The sequence below is a fragment of the Fusarium verticillioides genome, chromosome 5 (genome assembly GCF_000149555.1).
Source record: "Fusarium verticillioides 7600 chromosome 5, whole genome shotgun sequence".
Lineage (NCBI taxonomy): Eukaryota > Fungi > Ascomycota > Sordariomycetes > Hypocreales > Nectriaceae > Fusarium > Fusarium verticillioides.
This window is the reverse complement of record NC_031679.1, coordinates 2,209,102-2,235,217: the sequence shown is the minus strand read 5'-3', so window position 1 is coordinate 2,235,217 and position 26,116 is coordinate 2,209,102. Positions and strand designations below refer to the sequence as shown.

The 26,116-nt window shown below is 50.5% G+C and overlaps 11 protein-coding genes across 14 annotated transcripts; 7 read left to right on the top strand and 4 right to left on the bottom strand.

The window, feature by feature from the left end:
- Nucleotides 1-12: 12 nt before the first annotated feature.
- Nucleotides 13-2,292, bottom strand: FVEG_02697 (hypothetical protein; the record flags this gene model as incomplete). Its single annotated transcript, XM_018890136.1, has 3 exons — nucleotides 13-1,328; nucleotides 1,382-2,101; nucleotides 2,153-2,292. 3 exons carry the CDS (start codon nucleotides 2,290-2,292, stop codon nucleotides 29-31), a joined length of 2,160 nt encoding a protein of 719 aa, XP_018746411.1. The 3' UTR covers nucleotides 13-28.
- Nucleotides 2,293-2,529: 237 nt separating this feature from the next.
- FVEG_02698 (eukaryotic translation initiation factor 3 subunit F) lies at nucleotides 2,530-4,270 on the top strand. Its single transcript, XM_018890137.1, has 2 exons — nucleotides 2,530-2,779; nucleotides 2,893-4,270. Exons 1-2 carry the CDS (start codon nucleotides 2,669-2,671, stop codon nucleotides 3,856-3,858), a joined length of 1,077 nt encoding a protein of 358 aa, XP_018746412.1. The 5' UTR covers nucleotides 2,530-2,668; the 3' UTR covers nucleotides 3,859-4,270.
- A 33-nt stretch (nucleotides 4,271-4,303) lies between these two features.
- Nucleotides 4,304-7,553, bottom strand: FVEG_02699 (hypothetical protein; the record flags this gene model as incomplete). The annotated part of the gene is made up of 6 exons (XM_018890138.1): nucleotides 6,913-7,553; nucleotides 5,978-6,813; nucleotides 5,594-5,923; nucleotides 5,462-5,541; nucleotides 5,073-5,410; nucleotides 4,304-5,017 (listed from the first exon to the last, which is right to left on the bottom strand). Exons 1-6 carry the CDS (start codon nucleotides 6,961-6,963, stop codon nucleotides 4,304-4,306), a joined length of 2,349 nt encoding a protein of 782 aa, XP_018746413.1. The 5' UTR covers nucleotides 6,964-7,553.
- Nucleotides 7,554-7,898: 345 nt separating this feature from the next.
- FVEG_02700 (hypothetical protein) lies at nucleotides 7,899-9,322 on the top strand. Of its 2 annotated transcripts, XM_018890140.1 has the most exons (3): nucleotides 7,899-8,407; nucleotides 8,456-8,566; nucleotides 8,705-9,322. In XM_018890140.1, the coding sequence occupies exons 1-3, from the start codon at nucleotides 8,253-8,255 to the stop codon at nucleotides 9,183-9,185; spliced, it is 747 nt and encodes a 248-aa protein (XP_018746415.1). In that variant the 5' UTR covers nucleotides 7,899-8,252; the 3' UTR covers nucleotides 9,186-9,322. The 2 variants fall into 2 exon arrangements, with proteins under 2 accessions (XP_018746415.1, XP_018746414.1); XM_018890139.1 differs by having other exon boundaries at nucleotides 8,456-9,322.
- On the bottom strand, nucleotides 9,133-10,133 carry FVEG_02701 (hypothetical protein). Its single transcript, XM_018890141.1, has one exon. The coding sequence runs from the start codon at nucleotides 9,934-9,936 to the stop codon at nucleotides 9,310-9,312; it is 627 nt and encodes a 208-aa protein (XP_018746416.1). The 5' UTR covers nucleotides 9,937-10,133; the 3' UTR covers nucleotides 9,133-9,309.
- An 85-nt stretch (nucleotides 10,134-10,218) lies between these two features.
- FVEG_02702 (hypothetical protein) lies at nucleotides 10,219-13,169 on the top strand. Its single transcript, XM_018890142.1, has one exon. It carries the CDS (start codon nucleotides 10,405-10,407, stop codon nucleotides 12,820-12,822), a length of 2,418 nt encoding a protein of 805 aa, XP_018746417.1. The 5' UTR covers nucleotides 10,219-10,404; the 3' UTR covers nucleotides 12,823-13,169.
- A 177-nt stretch (nucleotides 13,170-13,346) lies between these two features.
- On the top strand, nucleotides 13,347-16,094 carry FVEG_02703 (hypothetical protein). Of its 3 annotated transcripts, XM_018890144.1 has the most exons (4): nucleotides 13,347-15,250; nucleotides 15,302-15,465; nucleotides 15,538-15,614; nucleotides 15,678-16,081. In XM_018890144.1, exons 1-4 carry the CDS (start codon nucleotides 13,584-13,586, stop codon nucleotides 15,696-15,698), a joined length of 1,929 nt encoding a protein of 642 aa, XP_018746419.1. In that variant the 5' UTR covers nucleotides 13,347-13,583; the 3' UTR covers nucleotides 15,699-16,081. The 3 variants fall into 3 exon arrangements, with proteins under 3 accessions (XP_018746419.1, XP_018746418.1, XP_018746420.1); XM_018890143.1 differs by having other exon boundaries at nucleotides 15,302-15,614; nucleotides 15,678-16,094; XM_018890145.1 differs by having other exon boundaries at nucleotides 13,347-15,614; nucleotides 15,678-16,094.
- FVEG_02704 (hypothetical protein) lies at nucleotides 15,919-20,237 on the bottom strand. Its single transcript, XM_018890146.1, has 3 exons — nucleotides 17,814-20,237; nucleotides 16,586-17,763; nucleotides 15,919-16,529 (listed from the first exon to the last, which is right to left on the bottom strand). Exons 1-3 carry the CDS (start codon nucleotides 18,514-18,516, stop codon nucleotides 16,464-16,466), a joined length of 1,947 nt encoding a protein of 648 aa, XP_018746421.1. The 5' UTR covers nucleotides 18,517-20,237; the 3' UTR covers nucleotides 15,919-16,463.
- A 705-nt stretch (nucleotides 20,238-20,942) lies between these two features.
- On the top strand, nucleotides 20,943-22,464 carry FVEG_15120 (hypothetical protein). The gene is made up of 2 exons (XM_018904224.1): nucleotides 20,943-21,533; nucleotides 21,588-22,464. Exon 1 carries the CDS (start codon nucleotides 21,135-21,137, stop codon nucleotides 21,489-21,491), a length of 357 nt encoding a protein of 118 aa, XP_018746422.1. The 5' UTR covers nucleotides 20,943-21,134; the 3' UTR covers nucleotides 21,492-21,533; nucleotides 21,588-22,464.
- Nucleotides 22,465-23,489: 1,025 nt separating this feature from the next.
- FVEG_15121 (hypothetical protein) lies at nucleotides 23,490-23,977 on the top strand. The gene has a single exon (XM_018904225.1). It carries the CDS (start codon nucleotides 23,532-23,534, stop codon nucleotides 23,892-23,894), a length of 363 nt encoding a protein of 120 aa, XP_018746423.1. The 5' UTR covers nucleotides 23,490-23,531; the 3' UTR covers nucleotides 23,895-23,977.
- A 660-nt stretch (nucleotides 23,978-24,637) lies between these two features.
- On the top strand, nucleotides 24,638-26,106 carry FVEG_15122 (hypothetical protein). Its single transcript, XM_018904226.1, has 2 exons — nucleotides 24,638-24,882; nucleotides 24,935-26,106. The coding sequence occupies exon 2, from the start codon at nucleotides 25,601-25,603 to the stop codon at nucleotides 26,000-26,002; it is 402 nt and encodes a 133-aa protein (XP_018746424.1). The 5' UTR covers nucleotides 24,638-24,882; nucleotides 24,935-25,600; the 3' UTR covers nucleotides 26,003-26,106.
- Nucleotides 26,107-26,116: the final 10 nt, after the last annotated feature.

The window sequence follows — 26,116 nt, the reverse complement described above, 5'->3', positions numbered from 1 at the left end:
CAATTATGCTCCCTGACACAAGATGCATCTAAATGAATTCGAAGGTATCGCCGCGATCCTGAATCATCTTACCAACTCTCTTGGAACCCACGATCCGTTCCAACTTCATCACATCGTACTTTGAAAACACAACCTTGACAGTTCCCTGACCAGGTTCAAGTCTGAGATCCTGCTCACTCTTGCTAAGATACCCACCCGCAATTTCAGTGTAGAAGATGGGGTTGTCAGGTAATCCGTAGAATATGACTCGCTGCACACCACGGAACTGATATCGTCGGAAATGATGCGCTCGCTCAGTGTAGAGCAGAACGCGATGGCGCCCGTTGAGGAAATGTGACCGCGCCCGCGAGGCTTCTGGTACGTCTGCATATTCGGAGATGGCACCGAAGGTGACGTTTTCGACCGCGCTTGACGTCGCAAAATAATTCCTCACTCGGACAAAGTCCAGATAGGAGGGGATAAAAATAAGTGTTCCGGTCGCATCCTTTGCCCGCTTTGCAAGTGAGGGAACAATGGCAGAAGTGAAATACTCAAATCGTGCATCAGGATCCTTATCGACCGAACTGGACTGGAACCTAGAGAAGGTTTGCTTCGCCTTGATACCAAGGTGCGACAACATGCCTGGGTACTCGGGCTGCAGCCGGACTTTTCCAGTCCAGTTGTGACAGTGTAATCGAAGAAGCTCGGACAGCTCGGGGGTGTTGAAGGCAGACATGATGATAGTCTGTCTGAAATATTTTGCCCAGTCTTCCAAATACCAGTTTCTAACACGACTAAAATCGCAACCGTGTGCATCCTTGGGCTGGAGGTTCATGTGTTCAAAGATGAATTCGACGTGCTCCCAATTTTGCATGAGAAGTGCATCCGCTTGATCAACAATGACCATCTCAATAGAGCTCAGGAAATCAAAGTCAAGCTTCTTGTCTTCCTCAGAGCCGATAGCCATACGAAGGCCGAGAGGACTGGCGAAGAGTATGTCTGAGTTGTAGAATTGCGCAAAGTATTTGATTGTCTTGCGAGTGAACTTCATGCCCAGACGGAACATGTCATCATCGCTTCCCTCAAAAAGATCCTTGAAGTCAGCCGGTCTATCGGCGCCAAACTTGGCCTCTTTGTCGACATATCCATCGTCAAATCGCTTGCGGTTCTCTTGCTGATCTGGCTCACAGATATCACGGATCATGTTCACCATCCGAAGAGCTGAGTTACGTGTTGGTAAGAGGAAGAGCACCTTGGGACGGGTAAAGCCTTGATCTCGTAATTCTAGGTCGGCATCTTGGCCCTCCTTGGCCAATTTATAGTTATTCTTGATAACACGGTCTCGAGTTCTTCTTTGATTAGCGACTGGGGCTTATATGAAATGTCAAATTGATCGACTCACTTGAAGACATGGTTGAGAGCATGTAGACATGCCAATTCTCGCAATGAGTCTGAGTTCCTTACTGTTCGATCGCAAAACAGTACATCGTTATAATTGAAGATCAAAGGGCCCAAGTTGCGCTGGAGAGCATCGAAGTCTCCAATCTTACGAGTGGAAGTCTCTCTAAGCTTCTGCTTGAGCTGTAGGCCATCCAAGCCAGCAATGGGTTTTGGTATTTCAGACCCTGTATCCGACCCTGGGCACAAAATAGTTGCTCTCATATTTTGTAGTAATGCTCGTTTCGTTGCCCAATCGTTGTTTTGTACGGACTTGACTCTCTGTGAGACGGTATCGTCGTTGGGGTGCGCAAAATGCACGTCGAAGGGATCTGTTGGGTTTTCTTCGTCTTCCGAATCTTCATCCTCATCCAATTTCTCTTCGACTTCTTCTTCTGCCTCGTCCTCAGCACGATCGATATCTTTTTCAGTGTCTTCATCTTGGTCGTCTGCGTGTGATTCTTCCCCAGAGGAGTCTTGTTCAGGTTGAGATTGAGTGGAATTTTTGTGGTTCAATTTTCGTCGTTTTGCATCTGGGGCACTGCTCTCGTTATTGAAACTCCGAAGAAGGGCCATGTATGGCTTTGACGATGTTGTATGTTCATCATCGTCGTCATCTGAATCGATGTCCTCCATGACTGTGTCTTCAGGCGCAGATTCCGACTCTGACCCAGAACTTTCGGATCTACCATGCGTCAGTGAACTTCCCAGTCACCAGTTATATCTATGCCCATACTCATCATTGTCGGCAAGTCGAGTTCCGTCGAATCTTCGGTTGGGTCCAAATCGGCTTGTCGCTTTACCTCCTCGGCCACCTCTTCCTCTGCCACGACCACCACGGCCTCTAAAGTTTCCACCTCTTCCGCGCGGCGGCATTATCCTGTTTACCAGAAGATTTCAATTTGTTGGAACGTTATAAAATGTCAAGAGTTCGGTCAAGTTGCGCCGAAGAGCCTGTCGGCGTCAAACAAAAAAATGGTTAAAAAAAGTTATGAGGCTACCTTCAGCCTTGCATTGTCAAGCCACGGCTTGGTGGGGTTCTCAGCGCAAACGCCACGAACAGTCTTATCGCATATCTTAGCGCGCACAACCCCAGCGGCGTCCCGCCAAACCTGCAATTCTTCAAAATCGGCGAAATTTGTTATAGGACAGGTTCGCGAGAGTGACCCAAGACGACCCGGCCCGGCTCACCCATTTCTCCGCAGACATCTACACTCCTCTCCCAATAGCTTCAGCTTCAAAGTTGCCCACTATGGCCGCTGCTGCTTCTGAGAGCTTCATTCACCTGGCGAGGCCTCTGGCGCCCAACACCGTGGGCATCCAGACTAACCTTGCCCCGCTCACTGTCAACATCCAGCCTCAGGTACGATTGCGATGACCCCCCCTCCGGTTGACTATCTGTGTTCTATCCTGAGATCAGAACATTCGTCAAAGGGAATATACTTTGGCTAACATGATCTGCCCTCTGCCCAACAGGCTGTCCTCTCTATCCTCGACCACGCCGTTCGACGAGACATCCGAGATACGCAATCTACCAGAGTTATTGGCGCCCTTGTCGGCACCCGATCTGAAGATGGCACCGAAGTCGAGGTTCGCTCGTGCTTCGCTATCCCCCATACCGAGGAAGAGGACCAGGTCGAGGTCGATGTCGAATACCAGAAGAACATGCTCGCCTTGACCCTGAAGGCCAACAGGGGCGAGTCCCTTCTCGGCTGGTACACCACCTCTCATGAGCTCAACAGCTTCAGCGCCCTCATCCAGAACTTCTTCGGTAGCCCTGACACCGGCACATTCCCCCACCCCGCCATTCACATGACCATTTCTACCGAGCCTGGCGAGGACATACAATCTCGATGCTATATCAGCGCTCCCGTTGCCGTGAACGCTGAGCGTGCTGCCGACAGTTGCCTTTTCATCCAGGTCCCCCACAAGATTCTCTACGGCGACGCCGACCGAAGTGCTCTCGAGGCTATCGCCAGCGCAAAGGACGCTGAGTCTCGAACAGCACCTCTTGTCTCTGACATTGAGGGTCTCGGTCGATCAATTGAGCAGACCATCAGCCTTCTCGACAGAGCGAGTGAGTGGATTAACGGAGTTCTGGATGAGGACGAGGAACCCAACAACACTGTTGCCCAATACCTTCTCAACGCTCTGTCTCTCGCCCCCAAGGTTGATCCTTCTCAGATCGAGCATGATTTCAACAACCACATTCAAGACGTTCTCATGGTCAGCTACTTGGCCAACACTATTCGCACTCAGATCGACCTGTCACAGCGGTTGGCTGTTGCCAACCTGACCAGCAACGAGAAGGAGGGTGAGGGCAAATCGGAGGACAAGGGTGGCCGACAGGGAGGCAAGCGAGGGGGCCGAGGTGGTGGCCGAGGTGGTGGCCAGCAGCGTGAACCCCGAGAGCCAAGGGAACCTCGGGAGCCTGCTGAGTAGAGAGGTTTCGTGAAAAGAAGAAATGGGAACTAGATATTGGAGTCCAGGTTAGAGCAAGGCGATGTCCCGAAGACAAGGAAAGTCTAGGATATCTCCCCCTGGCATGCATGGATGTGAGATGAAGCATGGGTCAATTGTTTCAATAAAATCATGGCGTTGTGGTAGGCATGAAAATTCTGGCATTCCTGGCCATAGAATCGAATTCAATCGTCATATAAAACTATCTTCTTCTCCGCCAGGCCATTGGTTTTATCTTCATCGCCAAGAAGAATTATATCAAAGTGGTATTGAACTCGTCTAGTAAATTGGCCCTTGGCCTACAAATTCATGTCGTCCATCCTGTCCACCGATAACGCCAAGATGCTTAATATACCGTGTACGCCTTGTGGTTCTCCCAATTTGTAAACACCACGTCATGCTCCCCCCTTTTTTACAATGACAATGTTTAAATTCCAGTAGCTGGTTTCTGGGGTAGAGTGGCGGGGTTGCCATATGTTGGCAAATGCGAGAAGGGCTGGCTAGGTACTTGTGGGATGTTAGGTCGATTGGGGATACTATAATGAGGGGGCAGAGGCTGGGGAGCCATGTGTGGGGGGTTCTGCGGCATTACAGGCGGCGGTGGCGGCGGTGCGTGTTGGATATGAGCAACGCGAGGAGAAGAATATGCAGGCATCGAGTTGCTAGACCCCTGCCTTACCATACCATATCCGCCCCCATAAGGCTGAGACATTGGCTGTTGATAACCGCCAGGATAGGCTAGATGAGGTGAGCCAACTTGAGGACTGCCATGATGGGATCCGGGAGCGGTGAATGGCGGCTGTGGAGGCTGGACAGGAGCCATGCCACCCCCACCACCAGGCACAAACGATTGTGTCTTTGGGTTGAAGGCGTGGTTGCGATTATAACTACCGGGAATTGGGTGCTGGCTCTTGGGATCATGGGGGTTGATATTTGCTGGGAGCTGCCCGTATGCATAAGGGATTCCCATATGCCCTTGAGGACCGGTTGGGGTGCCTCCCCTCGCCTGGTATTGAGTAGGAGGAGCAAGGCCCGGTTGCCAACCAGGTTGCTGCGGGCCAACCGGAGGAACAGGTGCACCGTAGTTAGTCATAGGGCTTCCACCAGAAGGATAGCGCTGTTGGGCGGCTTGAGGGGCATACTAGTGGGACAGATCAGTCGCTATTCTGCTCATGTTGTTCTCATATGGAACTTACCGGAGGGGCTGAGTACTGAGGATATGCCTGATTTGGTGGCATAGCTGGCATCGCAGGGTATCCGGGACCCTGATGTGTGTAGACAGGTGCGACTTGACCTGAGTATACTGGCCCTGGAGGTGCTTGGGCGCCGTATTGAGTATTGGGGGGCGGCATGTACTGCGGTTGGGATATCCAAGTCTGTTGCTGAGGTCCCCAATAGGGCGTGTACTGATGTCGTGAATCGAAGCTGTCCGAATCATCACGTCGTTGTTTACCAGTTTTACCTCGTTTTCCGATATTGGACTTGTCCTTGGCAGACACTGAACTGGCTCTTGAAACGCCATTGTCGCCCTCTTCTAATTTTCCTGTCAAAAAGTGTTCCTCACTGGCATTGCTTCATTACTTACCCGTGACACTGTCTTCTGAGTTACCAAAAATGCGCTCACGTGCCAATTTATACTGCTCTTCTCGCTCTTCCCTAGTAAGTCTAAAGCTGGTGAGCTCGAGTGACTGTTAACACATCATGGACTTGTACGTACTTCTGGTTCGCCGCGGGCTTATCCTTAGCATCACTGCCTGTCTCAGAAGTTGGCTTCGAGGGGCTAGCACTTGGGCCACCTTCACTATCTTGGCCGCGTCGCATAATCTTCTTGGGTAGAACAACAGGAGGCGGAGTGCTGCTATTTGGCACAGTAGGGCTGGGGTTGATAAGTGCCAATGAGGTGGGAACTCGACAAAATGGCGTCCTGAATATTCGTACAGACCCCACGTGAGGCTCAAATGAATGTGTCATATGGTAGTAGTCCGCCAGCTTATGTGTTAGCATTCTGCAGAACGAGTTGGACGGTGGAAGGTCCATGTAGGGCTCTCTAAGAAAAAAGATGGTTAGTGCAAAATGAATGAATTTGTGATCATATACATACTTAGAATCCTGCACAAAATCAATGACCTGTTTCTCCAGCCGTAATAGAAAGAGTCTGTCCTTGGGCGATGCCATGGCTTCTAGAAGTTTATCATCCGGCGCCTGTCGATAGATGACACCAAGGGCATCTGAGGAGCCAGGAGTACCCATGGGTGCACCGGGGGGTTGTTCAGATGATGAGCTCTGGGGAGTCAGAACTCCTTGAGCTGCGGTGCCTGGAACTGGTTGTGGTAGCCTTCGCTCCGGAATATCGCCCAGGTGAAGCATTCGAGCTCGTGCGGCTACCTCTGAGCCCATGCGAGATCCAGCAACTAATGAACCGCGTACAGAGAAAGCATCGTCATCTTCTGCAGCGGCCTTGACACTGGCGCTATCGTCAGGTCTTAGCGATTCCTTTTCATCGAGTGCAAATGTTGTGCCTGAAGTGATGCTCTTTCCATCCAGGCTAGGAGGCTTAGTTCCGAGTTCGGAACTCGAATCAGCTCGTTGAGAATCGTCGGATCCGCTGTCTCTACCAACGACGACTGCAGGCCTCTCGGGAGCCAAAGGTCCACTACCGTTCACGACAAGGTTAGGGGCTTTATCCCTTAGGCTCAAGTCCTTTAAAGATCTCTCGAGGCTGTCTTCACCGCTTCCGAGATTGGTCAGGTTGATATTTGATTCCCGTTGCGGCGAGGGCAACCTTGCGACTGGAGCCTTGCCAGATCGGCCGTTTGCGATTACGGGCGCGGTGGATGTGGATGGTATTGTCGTCGAGCTCATGGTTCCTTCTTTAGATGGTGTGGCTATCCGCCGAATCGCTGGAGGTGCGGAGTCCTTGGAGACGGAGGCAGCGACCTGCCAAGTAGCATGAATTAGTACCGGGTAGGAAAAAGAATGGCTCCTTTGACAAATAAGGACCACTTATAGAGGAGCCAAGCACGGTGTGGTATTTACCTTGGCAAACGAGGGTTTGGGAAGATCAGGAGACATTTGGGTAGTAGTCATGATGGGCTGTGGTCAATGTTACAAGGCCGATCCAGTAGTGCAGGCGGTAGAAATGTCGATAAAAATATGAGACAGAAGACTGGGAGCAATGGTTGACCAGGTACGAGATGAGGCTGCGGCTGAGACTGCAGCGGTGATGACAGAAACAGAAAGGACAGTATATCAGGAAAATCAGGATGCGAATTTAATGGAAGCGGACCGGCAGAAAGAAAACAGAGTCTTGGTGCTCATCGTCGTAAAGTAAGATGCATTGTTCCCCAACTGATTCTGTTCGGAGGAAGAGATGATGGTTGTCGTACGCCTTTTTGGCTGCCCAACCTGTGATACTGCAGTGCGGCCCTCTTTCTTTGCAATGAGACAGGACCAGAAATCGGGGGATGGAGGTCAAGAGGAAAGTTAAGTAATATCCTTGCACCGCCCAGGTTCCGAACAAGGCTAAAGGGCGGAAAAGCGAAAGACGACTGAAAATTGACGACAGCCAATTCTTGAGAAAGGCGGCCCGAGGCGCACAAGGCAGCAAAGACGAGCAATGCGATGTGATGTGATGCTGGTGTGCTGGATTGGATGTAGTTGGTTAGTTGAAGTTCTGGAGGGACCCGTGGGAGGAGGTTGTCACAAGGACAGCGTCTCAATTGTCAGTCTGGCCGCCTGCCCTGGGCTGCCACTTCGCTGTGGAGCGAGCGGCACGGCAGGGCACAGCGAGAGGATACGCTGGGAGACATTGGAAGAATCACTAAAGATCGTATGCGTCCCGCCTGACATGAAAGGGGGCGAACCAGTCACAGGTCAGTGTCACTTTTTATAGTGGAGGCTGCAGAAATTCTGGGCGGGAATCTGTTGACGGCACTCAATGCAATAAGGAAGCCCGCGATAATTATTAATAAGGTATTATCTACCTTTAGAATGCCTGGAAATTTTGAAATGTTACCTGACCTGTTCTTCCTGCTACGTGCCTTGGAATGGAGTCTACTCAAGCTTTGATCACGCATCCTCAGTTTAGGAGTATGCGTCACGTGACTCAAAGATATCACCAGGAGGCCATTCAAGCAATCACGACTCAATAATTACATCAGTTCTTTTGCCGTTCATAATACCCACAGAGGCGCCATATTTTTGACACGTTCGTACACGATAGTTTGAGAGGTTTTCCGCTACACAGAGACCATTCCGATTTTCCGATGTTCACCTACAGAGGCCGCGGTGGCCCATCCCGGTCGACACCTTCTAGCGTCCAGTGCCAGAAATGCTTGAAGAGAGATATGTTTTGACCTCGATGTGATTCTGCAATCATGCTGACCATCCCAGAACGCCACTACTCATATGAGTGTAAAGCCACTGCTCAAGAGCGTCCATACGTGTCACGTCCATCGCGATCTCAGCAGTTCCGAAATCCCAAACTGGTGCCTAAGCTCACAAATGAGACATTGAACCCTCTCGAGCAAAAGTTGGTTAAAAGTAGCAAAGGTCTGTTTACTTACTAACAGCCATACAGGAAAGGTGTGGCGGATGAAGAGCTGGCTAAATTAGAAGCCGAACGCGCCCGCGAGCGCGAGCGAGAACAGAGAGACGATGAGCTGATTGAGCCAAACGCAAAACGTCGAGGGTCAGTGTCTTCTCATTCAGTTTCTACCATATCCACTAGCGCTTCGCGATCACGATCACCTGGTAAAGACAGGGCCAGACCTCCTGCCCAGTCGCCACGAGGTCGAAGCCCCTATTCAGAGGGCTCACAGCGTGGCAGGCGAGTTGATAGCCGCAGTCGTAGTCGCAGTCGCAGCCGCAGTCGCAGTCCTAGCCTGAAACGTAGCCAAAGCCCTCGTGTGGAAGCTCAGCACAGGCGTTCCCATTCTGGTCGCAGCTCATCTCCTGAAGATTTTGACCTTCGCGACCAGTACAGGTCCCGGGACCCTTTACCTTCTGTCAAAAGGATCGCGCCAGCGAGGCATCCTAGGGAGAATCCATCGGAATCTCGGAGCCCACATAGCCTTCGTCGTCGACGTTCTGGGAGCCCAAGGTCGCCCCAATCGAGAGGCAGACTTGATGAGAGACCGGATCGATCCAGGATTAGGCACGACCGTGAGAGACTGCCACCTCGTGGAAGGTTTGATGACAGAAGACATGGGCACGGAGGTTCGGGTCCTGAGAATCAAGCACGAGAACGAAGCTTGAGTCCTTTCAGTCAACGGTTAGCTATGACGCAAGCCATGAAGGGTGGAAGATAATGAATTGTTGGGTATAAATGTAGATATAGTGTAACCGTCATCGCACAATGCGCCAGACCCCTAAGATGTAATAAAAAGGGCGGCGAGGCAGAACCTCGACATCTAAAGGTTAGATGTTGCTTTTTCATACCCCTAGCGCAGCATCTTCTTCCCGTTCGCGACGCTCTTCCTCCTCCTCCTCCTTCTCCCTGACCCTCAAGCCTTCTACCAATGCCACACCATCCATGCCGGTTGCTTCTCCAGTGCCTTGAGCGTCCACGACCGCGTCTCTCTTCGTGGCAGCCTTTTGTGCACCCGTGATACGATCGCGGACTAGGCGCGCAATGGCGTTGTCGGTCCGAACGTTGAGAACCTCCATTTTCCTATCAAGTTCCCTTTTCAAGTCCCAGTTCGGCTTCTTTGGCTGTAGCTTGAATAAATCGACACCTTGATCGTCTTGGGCTTCTTCTGCCGCCTTTTGCTTGACCTCCGCTTCCACTTCGGCAGCTTGCTCTTCGAGCGTTGGCTTGTCGAGGTTGAGGGTTGGATCCTGTTCAAAGCCAAGCTTGGGACCTCTGGTTTCAGGGTCGTAGTTACGGCCAGAGACATGGAGTCGTGAGACATCTGGCTCTACTGGAGGGGATTGGGCTCTTTCTGATTCTGGTGCAACAATTTCGTCTCCAGGTTGCTTGCGCTTGAGGTTCTTCAGCTTCGCGAGCCTGGCTTTGCGGTCGTCTGAGGCAGCGCTGAGGCTGGCGTGTGATGAAGACATGGTGTCAGATTGTCATGAAACAGTATACAGGCGTTGAGAGAGTGTGAAACCGGGGTGAAGCCGGAGTATTATTTTTGTTATGGAGATTCGAGGTTGGCGGATGCGAAACAGGTGGGAATTCAAGATGGACATTTCTCAAGCGCGTCTATCCATTGCTCTACACCCGCAGAGCCGCTACGATTCAAATCAAGCGCCCGGGCCACTCACTGGGAAGAGTTCTGTAGGGGTTGCCACTAAATAAGCCCCTCCACTAAGAAACATCCATTGGACCCCTGCGTTAAGCGCAGAGGAGAGCTAAAATTATAGAGGCGCATTGAGCGACTTCGGCATAAATCTGAAAAATTTCGCAATCAAGAGCAATTAGCGACCTCGACATTCAGCTCTTACCAGCGACTACGGCGAATTCGCTACTCGTCTAGTGATCACTATGCAGACGATTGGCCTCAAGTTGATGCCGACTCGGAGGATATGCCAACGGCCTTTGTACTCCGCGCCTGTGCAAGGCTTGAGCTTCCTATAACGCCCCAAGCATGGACTCGAAGAGCTGTTTTTCTTGCCTTACGATACAACACTACGAAAAGTTGTCCAAGATTGATTCGCTCCTACCATCTCGATACGCACATATCCGTCCCGGAAGTCGGTTCTCAAATATTATCACAACTGCGTCCTCGTAATGCAGCCTCGAACCCTTCCAAGACGCAAACATACACTCCCCCCTCACTACGAGATCGCAAACAGATTCAAGAAAGGGATAATGCATCTAATCATAGACATAGACTCTCACTAAGGAAGAGACGCTCGCGCAGCGAACACTCCCATCAACTAAGGCATCGGGAAATCCCGGAATTCACTCGAAAGACTGCCGAAGAGCAACGCAAGGCCATAGAGAGGAAGAGGAAGAGGACGCAGGAAATATATAAACAATGGGGTTATTTGCGTCACCAATACTCTGGAGATGAGTTGGTTGCCGTAAGGCGGCAGTTCAACCTCTGGAAGCGAAGAATCGAACTGCTTGAGGCTCCTTCAAAGCCCAGATCATGGACATGGCTCGACCACGGGAAATTCTTGTATGGACTGGAGAGTGCGTCAGACATGAGAAGGGCCTGGCACGAATTGGACATGGAATCTCGGAAGAAGATATGGCCCACTGCAATGCTATCGACTCTGCATTCATGTCCGGGAAAGGCCGTCCAAGTTCTTGAGTCAACGTTGGATCCTCTACCCCATGGTTATGCAATCCTCGATGTTGCCCATTTCTGCATCTCGAATCTCAGATTGAACAACATCAAGAATATGAGAGATCGTATTACGAAGGCTGACGAGGTACTCGAGCTTTTCGCAAAGCTCATTGAGGATCTCCCCCCTGGCCACGTTCCAATCCGTCAGTCTACCCTGGGTCGCCTCGGGAAGAATCTGCCCCTTGAGCAAGCAGTTGAGATGCTCCAGATTTTGCAAAAGTCAGGCATCAAGTTACATCGAAATACACTTTTGCACTTTGCAAGAAACCTTGCGAGTAGCAGTGCATACAAATCCAAGGCATTTGAGCTTCTTCGCGAGATCGCAGATAAGGGCCACGATCTGAACTCGGCTGGGTTCGCGAGCGTTGTCACGACTTTACTACTTTCTAGGCAAGCGAAAAATGGATGGTCCACATCTGATGAAAGTTTTCCGCCTCAGCGGGCTCTTGAGTATTTTCTCGAGCGCGGCTTCTCCCCTAACCTGATCAACTTCACGTCTCTGGTTGAATCCCTTTGCTTGCAGGGGGACATTGCAGAAGCAGTTCGGCTTCCGTTGCTGCTCGCAGAGAACGGCGTTGAGTTGGATCGACGGTGCTATACCACTGTTTTCAGAGGCGCAAAGGCCAGCCTTAAAGCATCCAACGTACAGCTTGCACTCGACGTCGCTCGAGCGGCTAAAGCACCATATGTTGATGTGCTAAACAACACACTCCATTCTATCTTTTACTTTGCAGAGATGGAGAGCCGTGAGAAGCAGTATCCTTCGCCATGGACCGTTCCCATCTTTGGGTCCATGCTTCGCATCTATGCCAAGAAATTCAACCTGGAGCCTCTCCAATGGCTGCTGCCCGACACTCTGCCCCTGATTCTCAGCCAGGAAGATGTGGACGGTATTGAGAAATTCAGGTCTGGCCCAAGAAGAGAGTGGGGGTTTAGGACGACCATTGTTCCTGTCGTGAATGAGTTTTTCGAGCGCGAGGCCCCCCGACAGAAGCCTAATGCAGAGACTCTAGCTATCATGCTACGTGCATATATCAAGACCCTCTACCGACCTTATGATTTATTGTCGTTTTACAGCTTCTTCAAATCCCGTTTAGAGGAGTATGGGGCTGAAAAGAATTGGGGTCGAGAGCTTGTGGAAGATCAAGGGAGCGTGGTCCATGACACATTGATCCAGGTCATGCTCGGGCAAAAGTCTCTACTACGCCCCGCGCTACAGGTTTTCGGTGACATGCTTCGCGGCACGTTGACTTCCAAGACCAAGGAAGAGGGCATTGAAGAAACCTCGCCTCCTGATGGCATACAGGCTCACCCGGCGCCAAGCCTGTTCACATTCACTATCCTCTTGCATGGTCTTTTGATGCGAAAAGAGAAAATGCTAGGGGAGCAAATGCTCCAGGTCATGCGGGAGCACAATCTGGAGCCCAACGACGTAACTTGGAATACCCTCGTGAAGGGTTATGCGTCAATGCAGAATCTGTCACAGACGGTGGGCACACTACAGGACCTTGAGGCGGCTGGGTACAAGCCTGACGCATATACCTTCAAGGCGTTTTCGAGATTGAAGGATCAGACTCGGGCACTTGAAACGATGGAAAAGATTATTGACGAGAACAAGAAGAGGCTGGAGCAAAACCACTCTCAATGATTTGATAACACGAGAGCATAGCGAGGTTGAGATGGTGCGGATTCACGATTACAACATGTATTACTATTGGCATATTATGTGACCTTGACATACTATTTCGGGACGTTTAGTTGTACGAGTGAACAAGGGAGGGTTTTGTGTTTAACTGGAGAATGGGCATTTGTTTTTTGGAAGCCGCATATTTATGGTTGAATTTCTGAAAATAGGAACATCGTATTTGTATAATAGAATAGGCATTGAGATCCATTACTATCGGCTTTGATCATGCTTGTTAGGCGACGACCTGATCAGTCTAGTAGCTCGAGCATTTACTTACCAAGCGCAACTCGATGTCTTCTTTTCTTGGGTTACTCACTCTGTTTTGTCTCATATAGCATCTGTACCTATCATGGCCCTCATTAGATACCTACGGTTAGGTCTAGGCTTGGTGTGGCGTAACGGATTGAAATCGTTGTTGTAGTGGAGGCTATCCCCGCTCGATTCAAGCATCCAATCTAATCTCGAGTCAACCTACGTTCTATTACGACAGGACAAAACAAGACGAGACGAGACGAGAAGCACTATAAGACAGCCCTGTTCGGGGAGCCCCAATCAAGCGTTGTTGTGGAAGCCACTGTATTTCTCTCAGCCCATGTCAACTTCAACCTATCAATCAACCTCCCTCACATCACTATCTGGACTCTTTGCTAAGCTCACCATTGGAACTATTCTATCTTGTCGAAAGATACATCAGAGCTCGTTATCTGGACATATCTTCAAACATGCCTGAAGCCAACATGAAACATCTCACCGGAGTTTTCCGAGCAATACACCACCACAAAGTCACGCGCAATCGAAAGCCTGTCTCGTGCATGGCGTGTCAGAAACGCAAGTCGAAATGTGACCGTGGGAAGCCAACTTGCGGTGCCTGCCACAAGCGTGGCGATCCAAGATTGTGCGTATATGGAGATGCAAATGGATTCGCAGACAAGCAAGAGATGCAACTCAAAATGGCTCAACTTGAGGAAATCGTGATGCGTCTGGCCAAGGCTTCAGAAGCTTCAAACGCCCTTCCCAGCATTGCAATGGCGGAGCATATGAACTTGCCCTCTCCGCAGGTAGTTGAAGAGGGGTTTGATGCTGCATACCACGGTGAAACGTCTTGGGAGGCCGTGTTCAAGAGCATACATGATATTCAGAGTGTTCTCAGTACACAAGATGACCCCGATCATCACGGCGAGCCTGAGACTTTATCCACCGCGCCAGACATTGCAACGGGGGGGATCTCTCCAATCGCTATGAGCGAGATCATTGACAGCGTCCCATCTCGTCAAGAGGCCAATGCTCTCGTGAAATCGTACTTCCAGGCCAAGTTCCTCGCTGTACCCTTCATTCACGAGCGTCATTTTTGGCGGCGTTATGAACTTTTCTGGACTTGCCCTCACAATGCCAACTTCTTATGGCTGAGTATAATGTTCTCTGTTCTCAGTCTCGGTACAATGGTGTGCAAAATCCAGCAGCCCCATCTCGCGCTGCTTCAAGGGCCAGGTTTCTACATACAGCGTTCTGCTCAATGTCTGGTTACGGGAGAGTACCTCAAAGCTAGACCATATTCTGTCGAGGCACTCACCCTATATGCTCATGCGGTCAACGCCAAGAGAAAGGACTCGGAGGCTACCACATGGTCCCTCTATTCACTCGCCGTTCGGCTTGCTCAGCGAAGAGGCTACCACCTCGACGCGGCGAGAGTGTCCCCGAATATTAAGCCATTTGAGGCTGAGATGAGAAGGCGGACGTGGTTTACTGTACAGACTTCAGATTTGCTTTTCTCCTTTCAGCTCGGTATGCCTCCAATGGTATACCAAGAAGTCTGCGACGCTGGACATCCTCGAAATTTATCAGATGATGACTTTGACGAGGATTCTGAAGTACCCGAGTCTCGCCCCCCAACATATCCCACTCCCATGTTGGCATGGCAGACAAAATCTCATCTCTGCCGTTTGCTACGCCGCGTTCTCCGGCATGTTCTTCGAGTCGAGTCCCCGCCTTATGAAGAAACCATGGCTCTCCAAGCTGAGTTGGAAGTATACCACAACAGTGTCCCCGAATGTTTGCGCGTTCGCCCCATCGCCGCCACTCCTTTTGATATCCCGGCCCATACCATCATGCACAGGTTAATTATAGAAGTGTCATATCTCAAGACAATTTGTGTCCTCCACCGGCCTTACCTTGCGGCCGAGAAGAATCAGGAAATGTACAAAGCATCCCGTGAACTCTGTCGAACTGCCGCTCTTCGGATTATCGAGATTCATCTCGAGTTTGAGCATGAGATTCGAGAAGGAGGCCGCATGTATGAAGACCGCTTCTTGCTATCGAGCCTGACTCTGCATGATTTTCTTGTCGCGTCTATGATTTTATGTTTAGACCTTCACGAGTCCGCCGACATAACGTACATCCTCCACCTACCATCTCCGAGCATGACTACTAATTGAAGCCGTAGACCACAAGACCGAAGACAACGCACGCAGATACTGGAAGACACCTGCAAGACCTGGGAAACTCGAGCGAGCCACTCCAAAGACGCACGACACGGCGCAAAGGTCATCAGAGCGATTTTAAATCGCATCACGACACCAAGTACGACATCTAAAGTGAAGACTATAGGTATGATGAACATCGCAGACTCCCACAGCGAGTCGACTTCAGGCAGTGATATCCCAGACTTTACAATGGCAGATTTCAATTACCCCACCAATTGTGAAGAATTCTTCCCATTGAACAGTTTCTTCGGCCCTAATGATGGCTTCGAATGGGTTAGTTCCGGTTCAAACCTACGTACGCCCTTTGACTCCCCAGTGCTCACTAACAACAACAAGTTTTCCATCGGTCAATCCTGAGGCTGCATACACGGTCGCATGCAGACACAAACACCGATCAATTACTATGGCAACCGGCCAAGAACAAGAGCTGGGTCAGGACGCGGAATTGTTGTCATCGCGAATGGCCCAGGAACAGGTCGCATCTTGCAGCCATCGTTGAACGAAGGTCTTATTGCTACATCATGATAGCTCACGCTGGTCACCTAAGTTAGTGAGTGCACCGATTGGGAGCACAAGGTGCATCAAATAAGCCTTAAGAGGCATTTTAAATTGTAAAATGCTTACTCCGCACATTCAATAACATAGATGGATATCATTTTCCTGCAGGTCTCGACCCGCCTTGTTTATCTCTCATAAGTCGTAGCACATGCAACACGAACCAGAAAAAGAAAAATACAAACACAACCATCCCGATTCATCAGCACGTCCGACGCTCCGTCTCGTCACATGAGGTTTTCTACCTCCCTATAGCGGCCCGTATTTCCGCATATTAAAACTCATGGCGCCCCCATTCAATATTTGCTTTTCCCGCCACACTCGGCTCCCGCTCCAATAGCAAATCCTTCCAATGTAGTCAAAAAAGACAGAGAGAGAAAAGAAAAATCCGTAATAAACACAATGCTGAGGCTTTTGTAACGTTTCGCTCCACCTGTATAACGTTGACAGTTTTGTAACCTCATAGCCGGGGGCCATCAACAGTGCCAACTTTACACATGCGATTACACTGGGTATCGTGTCTGAAGGTGAAAAGGAAAGAAAAGCAGGCAACGCCAAATATAAGCATTAAGAAGCGATGCCACGTAGGACCCTCGCGGGGTTTCCAGCTACAATGGTGAAAGGAGGAACATCCTACTATAAGTTAGCTGCTGTCTGTTTTTATTACCGACCTGTCTTTGTAAGCTTACCTTGGTGACAATTGATCCGGCACCAACAGTACTGCCCTTGCCGATGGTCCTCCCTGGAAGAATAATGGCACCTCCGCCAATCCAGCAGTCCTGTTCGATGGTGATAGGTTTGCCCATCTGAGGTCCTTGACCGCCCTGGCGTTTCTTGGGGTCAATGGGGAGCCCTGCCGTGAAAATGCTGACATTTGGTCCAATAACACAGTTGTCACCAATCTTGACCTCGCATACATCATTGATCGTGCAGTTGCGTCCAATGACAACGTGGTGGCCAATAGTGATGTTGTACCCGTAATCGCAAATGAAGGGTGTCTCAACAGCAACATGCCTGCCTACACGGCCAACATTGGTGACTGGGGAAGCTTCTGTGGGAGAAACTCGAACGGGATCACGAGGCTGCAGAATTTCGAGGAACAGGCGAGCGCGCTCTTCGGGAGATACACCGTTAGTAGGAGGAGTGAGGTTGTTGAACCTCCAGCAAGCCGCAGAGCAACGTTCACGCTCCAAGCAAAGCTCCTTGTCGAAAGGATAGTAATGTCGCCCAGACAACATCTCCTCCTTTTGAGTTCGCCTCTGAGGGAACTGCGAGTGCGATAAAGCCAGCTGAGCAGCAACTTGGGCATTTGAAGTCGGTGCTGGCGGGGGAGGAGCAGGACTGTTGGTTCTTGTCGGGTGAAGTATATTGATCTGTGGAAGCTGGTTCCCTAAATGGGCAGACTCGGGTTCCGTCCTGCTGAGATCATGCAGCGGAGGCACACGCTGGTATTCCTTTGTCATCCTTTCTCCAAAAGGTGGCGGTGGTTGAGGATTTGCGCTGACTGGAGTTGGGAAAACGTTTGCAGGAGTATAAGGAAGAGCAGAGAGTTTGTTTTCAGGACTGGCCACAGACGCGCTGGGCAATGTTGATGCCGTTGGCCGGTCGTCGTCGGTCACCAAAGGGCGGCCTTGTGGGGGGTCTATGCGAAGAGCCTGGCCACGATAAGGTGGCAGGGATTCGCGCTTCACAGGTTGATTGCCGTAAGGGCTTTGCTGCGGCATCCCATAAGCTCCCGGGGGGATGTACGTTGGATCCTTAGATTCAAGGGGAACTGCAGGAGCCTTGTTGTCCGGCTTCTGCCATCCTGGCCCGCGTTGAGGTGGATAACCTGCACACACAAAACTTCCGCGAAGGCAGTTTCCACCTACCTTTTTGTCAGTCATGGATCAAATAACTTATGTATAAATGACTTACACTCGGGCTTCTGCTCATCGCACTTCTTCTTGCGCTTCCGGCAGGTCAGGCAACCTGTCTTGGTTCTATTACTGAAGTTCCTCTTTCTCTTTTTGGGATCATGCTGCAAGACCCCGTCACGCCTCTGCTCGGATCCGTATTGGCTACCATATATCATGGAATGGTCATCACCTTCTGGACTGGCATTTGAGTAATCATTATGGTCCATCTGACCGGTAGCCCTGCGAAGCGCATCGCCAATCTGCTCCTCTGTTTGGCCATGAGGAGTGGTAGCCGAATTTTGCTGTGAGTCGTAACTTCGCTCATCGCGTGCCTGATGAGAATACCAAGACTCTTTGTCTCGGTGCTCGTCACCATAAGGACGATAATCTCTTGAGGGGGTTCCATAAGGCTCTCGCGATTCGTGATGAGGGTGAGCGGATTCCGGTGTCTGAGCATGCACTGCATGCTCACGACGAATTTCAACAGAGTCTGATCGTTTTCGCTTGTGAGATCCTTCTACGTCAGGATAACCGGGTGATTGAAACGGTGGTCGATCCGAACTTTGGCTGGGAATTTGATTTGATGAAACTTCTGGTGTAGGTGGAGGCTGAGATGTCGATGTGCTAAGTGCGCGCTCCTCCATGGCTGGCTTCTCTATCGTCACAGCAGGCGGATCGGTAGTTCTGGGTGAGCCCCCATTAAGGGCGGTGAAAGTTGACATTATAGAACGACTCGCCGATGGTGCACAGCACAAGGGAACAAGTGAGTCGTAGGGGCGCCAAGAGGCCACACAGCCAAGCCTAGAAGCCTGCAAACTCAGAGCGGTTTTCCAGAACGTGGAGACGAGGCGCAATTGAAGCCACTCCGGACGTTCCGCAGGTGGCCGTGAAAGCCGCGAGGCTGGGGACCGAACTCGCTGAACGATATGTAACTGGCAGAAGTGCCTGTTGATTAATGAGGATGATGTCGCTGAGATCGGGACAGCTGAAGCAAACTGGGTGGCGCAGTGGCCTTGGAGAAAGCAGCAGGCTCAGACGAATATCCACCACACAACACAAGTAAATCGATCAACAGTCAGTCAGTCCTTGCGGTTACGATTCTAGGATCCAAAATTGAGGCCGTGCTTGGCGGAAAGTAAGGTAATTTGTGATTGGGATTGGATGACGCTGAGATTGGGAGTTAAAGAAGGTGAATCCGGGTAAGGTGATTTGATCCAGTGGTTGTAGAGAGAAGGCGAAATGAGACAGTAGCCAGACTGATTTCTCTTTCTAATTTTGGCTTGAGACCGAGATTGAACTTGGCAGCTATAACCAAAGTAAAAGAGCGTGAATCAACGGAGTTAAGTTAGTGGCCTGAAAGCCTTTTCCACATGCGCGCTCGCAGATAAAAGATAGGTAAGGTTGAAAGCGTAGTTGCTCCAAGAGTATCCGTAGCGAAAAGTCGGGTGGTTGAGGTTTGGAAATGACGAGAGTCACGGCGCTTGGGGCGTCGGTAGGTTTTTGACGCGCGATTAACACTTGAAGAGCGTCTGTAATCGGCGAGAAAAAAAGAGCCTGGCTGGGGGTGTTCGTGGCGGGGAGCTCAGATCAGTCAGGCCTGGGCTGGCCTGGCGGGACGGGAGAGGAGAAAGGGAGGAGGGAGGGGGGTCCTTGGGATTAGGTGGAGGGGAGGGGAAGTGTCGAAGTCAAAAAGACTGAACGATGAAGAGGGAAGAGGAAAAGGAAAAGGAAGAGAAGGATCGAGATTAGAATGAGATCCAAGATGAAGTGAGGGTGTGGGAACCCGGGTAGGATATGATAGAGAGAGACAAGTGAAGGGCCTCTAGAGTAAGAGGAGCCAGCGACACGAGGAGACGAAAGCTAGAATAGAAGCCAGGCTCAAGTCGAAGTCATGTCAAGTCAAGTCAAGCTAAGAGAGAGACGGCGGCAATGACAGGGACATTGAACGGTGACTGACAGTCTTGGAAGCATGGCCAGACAAGACAAGCAAGGGACAAACAGACAGCGAGATTCACTTTAGATTCGAGTAACACCAGAAGTCCAGATTTGTTTCATCTCACGTTAGCCACATCGATCAACGAGTTCATCACTTGAGAAGAGGATAATTAACAGGCCGACTCTGTTTGAACTGAGGTTATGTGAATTGAAGTGCAGTGCGGCAACTTGGGAGAGAGAAGGAGAGCCTTGTGGAGTTTGAGACTCGAAACAGAACTTTCGCTGTAAGAAGAAAAAGCACAACATCCCACACCTCGAATGCTCACACCGCACCCTCACTAATGAGGGGGTGGATGAATCAGGAGACTGGGGGCCGGGGGGGACCCTTGGACGTGGAAATGGACCCATGAAGAAGAGTGGAGGAGACGTGGGAAGGCAAGCTAAGTTACAGTAGCCGGGGCGCGCGGTTGGTAGTACGTAGGAGTACTGTAGTATCCGTAGTAGTTAGTGTATCTATTGGATTGTTAGCATTTGGGCATTGGTGCTTTGTGCTGGTGCATTGTGGCCTCCCTCGTGTTGCTGGTGATTGATGGACTTTGATGGTGGTCGTATAACTTAGCAGGATAGATTCCAACAGCCACTTGAACTAAGAACTACCATCAGTATGTACAGTGATGTGCAGTATCCCCATCCACGGGCTCATCAGTTGGCTGCTCTAGTCTTTTACCGAACGAGTGAATGGAGCAGGTTTCAGTGTGTGCTTGCTTTCGATGCGGCTAACATCATCTCTGGTATGATGAGGATCCATGGTGGGATTTTTTGTCCATAACGAGAAGCAGACAGTCAGCACTTCTCATTTCTAGTCAATACATCATAAAGCTCGTATCTGCCAACGAGGCCATTCTCTGAAAACTATTAAAATAAAAATAAAAATACAATAAAAACACCAATTATCCATATCTTGCTTCTGTGCTTGAGTGTCCAACTCCTCCGAAGTCGCGGCGGCGTGGCGCTTCTTACGGCGTCACTCGCCTACTGGGTGCGGTCGGCATCGGGTACCTCGTCTACAAGACCTCAAGTACCTACGGCCCCAAAGGTACCTGCGCCGGAACTGCAGAGTACGGTAAAGTGCGTACCCTGGTCGGTCGGTCTGAGTTGGTCGCGGAGGGATGGCTCTGCTCGCCTCAAAGGGTCTGAGCAACCTCAACCTCATTGTCAACCTCGAAGTCAGCCCGATACCTACGCAATGCTGTCCATCCCCGATTTTGATCGGGCATATCACGTCACTACCCGGTCGAGGACGATCCTCCTAGTAAATCAATTAATGCCTCCATCGCCCAGAATCAGAAGGAGTTTTTTGTGATGGATCCAAATGTTGGAAACCCATCTCCAGCCATAACCCTGGATGAGACAGACCCGTACTCTGTACCTGTCTGTTCATCCATCCATTCATCATCCATATCAACCAACACGCACAATTAAGGTCCTGAGTACGGAATCTCTCCGCCCTGAAATACCACCGTGCTTTCCGATCAACTACTTGCACTTCCTGTTTCATTCTTCACTGCAACTGGTATTGTCGCTTGCGTTGGCGTATCGCCTGCAGGTATGCAGAGCGTTCAGCATCCTCAGAGTCCGCCCTTTCATCTGCAACTCGACTCTCGCGCTGCATTCCTCTCGCACTATTGATCCTTCTGGCGCGCTCACACTTTCACTGGGCGCTTTTCAACTGTCGCCATGGGCCGCGCGACTGGCTGGGTGACGACGGCGCCGCCCTCGACCGCCCAGAGACCACTTACCTTAGGTAAGGTAGAGTCGAGAAGTGACAAGGGCCGCTAACAGGCTCCTCCACGCTTAGTGCGGTGTGTGTTTAGCCAGACACCCTCGGGTGCGGATCGAGGACCGCACCGCGCGTTGCTCTGCCGCGGTCTTTCTTCAGGTTGGGCGGCTTTGAAAAGCGAACTTCGCAATATCGTACCTCTAGAGTAGCATAAACACAAGCAATGCCGATTCGTTTAAGCGCATTAGACGAGATAAAGTCAAGAGCATGCTACAAATGGAATGACTTTAAATTTGAATCTATCCAGGTCGTTCTGAGAGACTAGAGTTATGCCCGAATTAACTTCTAGGATATGGCAATTTAGTAATTACCGTTCCTTAGGGAGGTAAGGTAGTTAGTTTGTTGGTCGTTTCAATTATCTGAGTCATCTCGTCTATCTCACGCGCGACAATGATAGCACTCAGAAGACTGTGTCGCGAGCACCCATCCACTGCCACTGCACATCAATCACCTAGGTAAATTTACGCTTCTTGGCATGGCACTCCACCTCGAGATGTGCCTTTCGCAAGCTTTTCTTCCTGCTCCATTATCCTCATCACCACCCATAACACTGTCGGCGCCGCCGCCAAACCCCAGACCTTGGGTTTAAAACAAGGAATACCATCCGCTGCCGGCCGATCTCTGACAGAAGCACTTCACCTCACTCGATAATAGCAGTCCAGTCAGATGCCTCCTACGCGGCAACAGCCCCAAGCGTGTACAGTACCCGCACCAGGATCGCCCTTGGGGTAATACTCCCGGATCCAATGGGCGACCCTTGTATGCCTCCAAAGAGATCAACTCCAGAGAGAAATAAATACCTACCCAGGCTAGGGAGGGATGCATACAAGCCTGGCAAGATAAAACTTCGTGTTGGACTCCTGTAATCCTGTAACTGACGCCAACCTAGTCGCGCGACTCTCCAAACAAGCCTAACCGAGCAAACTAGAGCTGTTGGCTGTCTTCCTAAATCCTTCGTGCCTACAGGAGCTATCCTTTAGCGCATATCATTGATTATCCTCTGATGTAATCTCGCTTTCTTGACGAGTTCTATTGTATCAGATATCCATGGATCCCTATGAGTGCCATGCCTTCGAGTACATACTCTTCTGGGGAAACGTAGAATTGCTGATGAAGCCATATATGATAGATACCTTTCTGAGATGTACTCCGTATGCATATTGCGCCTGGACGTTGATGTAAGCATCCTCGTTATATATTTATTTATTTACTTAAAATAATCGTAAGACATTTCTCCTCGTCGAGCTTGGTATGATATTCCTTCTCTCTCTACCTTGGTTGATTCTACCGTACTCCCACTAAAGCTCAACTCCAGGGCACAAGGTAAGTTAACCTTTTGCGAACTTCTAAGTAATAGTATACAAATTGCCTATATGATAGGAGGAACTGGCACCTGCTTTTCTCGTACAGTCTCAAAACGACGACGAACTGCCAACCTAACTGGGAAAAAGCGCTAGTACCCTTGGAGTTAGCCTCAAAAACTTAACCTAACGGGCCCCTTCCTTGCGGTATACGGTTGGTTGGGTGGAGAAAATCGGCGCCCCGTTCGCTCTTGCCGCGGCACTGGCAACCACACCAGATGCTACTCCACTTGTCGTCCAACTGAACTTCAGCTTCAGTCCACAGGGTCCAGTAGTTAACTGTAATATGTATCCGTAATGTAGTCAAGTTTGTCGCTATACCACGGCTTTCCAGTCTCCTGAATCTCATTACGGGCCTGTTTGTCCTCTCTCTCGGCCACTTTCACTTGGCGAGAGATCAGAGAGGCCTTTCTCTGTACACATGGCTGGACTTTGAACAACACCGGCTTCGAAAAGCGAACTGTGTCTCCCGAGCCAACCACAAATCTTTATCCTACCGTCCACCGCATGTCGGCGGATGTGGTGTCGGGACTGTGCGCCTCCTCGCCCCAAGGACCAATGAGCAGCTTCTATCGGGAACCAGATCAGGGCATTTACAAGGATGTGGCTGTCCAGGCACCTTAGGCGAGACAGAGCCATTAACGCCGCGTCTAACACGCTAAGACCTGTCTCGTGCGGACAATCGCCGCCGTCCGCGGCTGTGCCAGGACCTAGCCCAGTCTCCAATTCACCGGACAGACTTTGGACACCCTCAACCCGTGTGAGCCGATTGATGCTTGGGAATGACATGCGAGAGCCAGACAGGACATTGAGCTTTCTATATGACATAATCTACTTACTGAGGCGCGCAATGACAGCTCGGGCGTACGTATGTGCTATGGGGTATGCCAGTATCATATCCCAGTCCGTTCCTGGCATAATTGAAGCTGGTCCTGCGTCTAGCTCAAATCACTTCTACAGTTGATACATTTGTGTGGGGAGGCAGGAGGTCACCCTTGTTTGGCGGCCTCATCCAACACTCATAACCCTATTAGAGATACTGGGGCCCTTTCCTGAATGTCCAAGAGAGTTGCTCAGCTGGATCTTGCACGCCCGTATTCTGTCAGCGATGAGTGGCCCAACTGAAGCAGCACCAAAAATATCTTAAGCGCAAAAGGGCACCGGCATACATCCCTCAAAACAGCCCATTCTTGGAGAGCATCCTCAGTCTCAGCTAGTGAGCCAGCATGGGCCCTGGGCTCTGTCACATTTCAATATCTGCGCCCCGTTAGTTGAGTTCGAATGCCTGGTCACATTTCACGTCATGGTTAACGGCATGATGCCCCAGACTTGAAGAATTTGATTGGCTCATCGATTGCCGATGTTCCTATTCTTGTCTTTGTTGCTCTCCGCCAGCAGAACATCATTGACCAACAATGCTAAACTCCCTGCCTGACCTTTCGGTGCATGCATCACATTTCGCTTGGGGCCAGATCTAAATCAGTGCTTGCCACGCCTCAATCTAGCTGCAGTATCTAACTCACCTATTGTGCGTTTTGACTCCTGTGCCGCCAATGGCTGGGTAGGGACGCTATCAGCTATTCCTTGTTCACTGTGATGGAAACAAGCCGGTTCCTACCTGTGATTGGCTCATTATTGAAGACAAGGGGCTGGCCCGTCGTGACTAAAATTGTCACAGCAGACAGCTAATGCCCCAAGAACGGAATGATGGAATTTTAGCGCCTCTATCTCCAAACCCATGGCCAAGCAGGTAATAGCCAGCTCTATATTACTGCACTCTGTCTTCTCCTAGGCACACCGCCGTGTTGGTTGCGACCTCACAACAGCGGTGCTGCAACTTTCGAAATGAAAGCGCGGGGAAGTGGAGGGCTGATTCTGGCATCGTATTCCACTCACTCACCTACTTCATCCCATTGACAAGGGGTTTTGGCAAACCTCGGGCAATCAGCAAGGTGTTCACTCCAGGTCACATTGTCGCCAAGTTTCTCTAATGATGCGAAACAGTTTCGAGGTGATTCATCCGTCATCCAATCTGATCCATGGGCAGAGCAGGCCGGAGGTTTAGTGGTTGATCGGCACGATAAAGCCAAAGGAGCATCCATCCATTGCATGGCAAAAATAACTCCGTCAGCGGGTCCGAATACTACCCCTGCGGGTAATATGATAGGCATGCTCAACCTGTGACTGGGAAGATAGCATTGTTGGCGATCATTGCATGTTTTACGGCATGTTAGCTTTTTTCCCTTTCTTTTATGTAACCAGCCCGGAACATAGCGAGCGCTGGGGCTGTTCTCGTTGCCAATGTGGTTCTGAAGGCTGCCGAAGTGTAGTTGACTGCCGAGTTGCATCCTAGTCCATCAACACTCAACACTGCCCGAGGAAGACATTACTTCTGAGCTCGAGTCAGGATTTAGGAAACCCGACCCTGGCTGTTGGATTCAAGACCTGTGCTTAGGCGCTTTGTTATTTTGACACAAACGTCCTCGAGGGTATGTACCGCCGGCGTCCGCGGAAGATGTGCAATTGAAGTAACTATCATGATCAAGCGTGGCGTGATTGTGCGTACGTGTCGGAGCCAAGCCGCAAGCAGTCAACGGCATACTATGAGATCCCGGAAGACCAACAAGGCGGAAGCCAACCCCTTCTTTCACGTAATGCTTTGCCAAGTCCATGGATAGCCTTGAATGGTTTGTTAGCGATGGGTTTGTTGGATCGGATGTGGCCTCTATGAAGTCTTATCTTGAAATATGCCACTCTGCCACTATCGTGCACCGAATACTGCCTTCTGCGCTGTCCTTTGTAGCATCACGCCGCGGCGGCGCATATGATGTGAGATGCATGATGTTGGCCGGTAGCGCACTGAATAGCACGCACTGCTGTTCTCGCCTCTTGTCCCAATGCATCGATATATCCCTGCTGGAAAGGCATAGAGAAAGGAGACAACATTCAATAGGACGTCGAGGCCACCCTCAGACTAACGCTGATGTTTGTTTGGTCTTGTCTCTTCTCGTCTTGATGCCTGGGCGTGTTCCAGCGCCATCATGTGTAGAGGCACGTAAATTAGCCCTATAATACCTGAATTATATGTTCAAATTGCCTGGGTCTTCAGTACTTATCGGAGACCCTGCTCCCACGACAGGCTGCACCATGAGGAACCGGCATATTACAACAGCCAATCATGTGTTG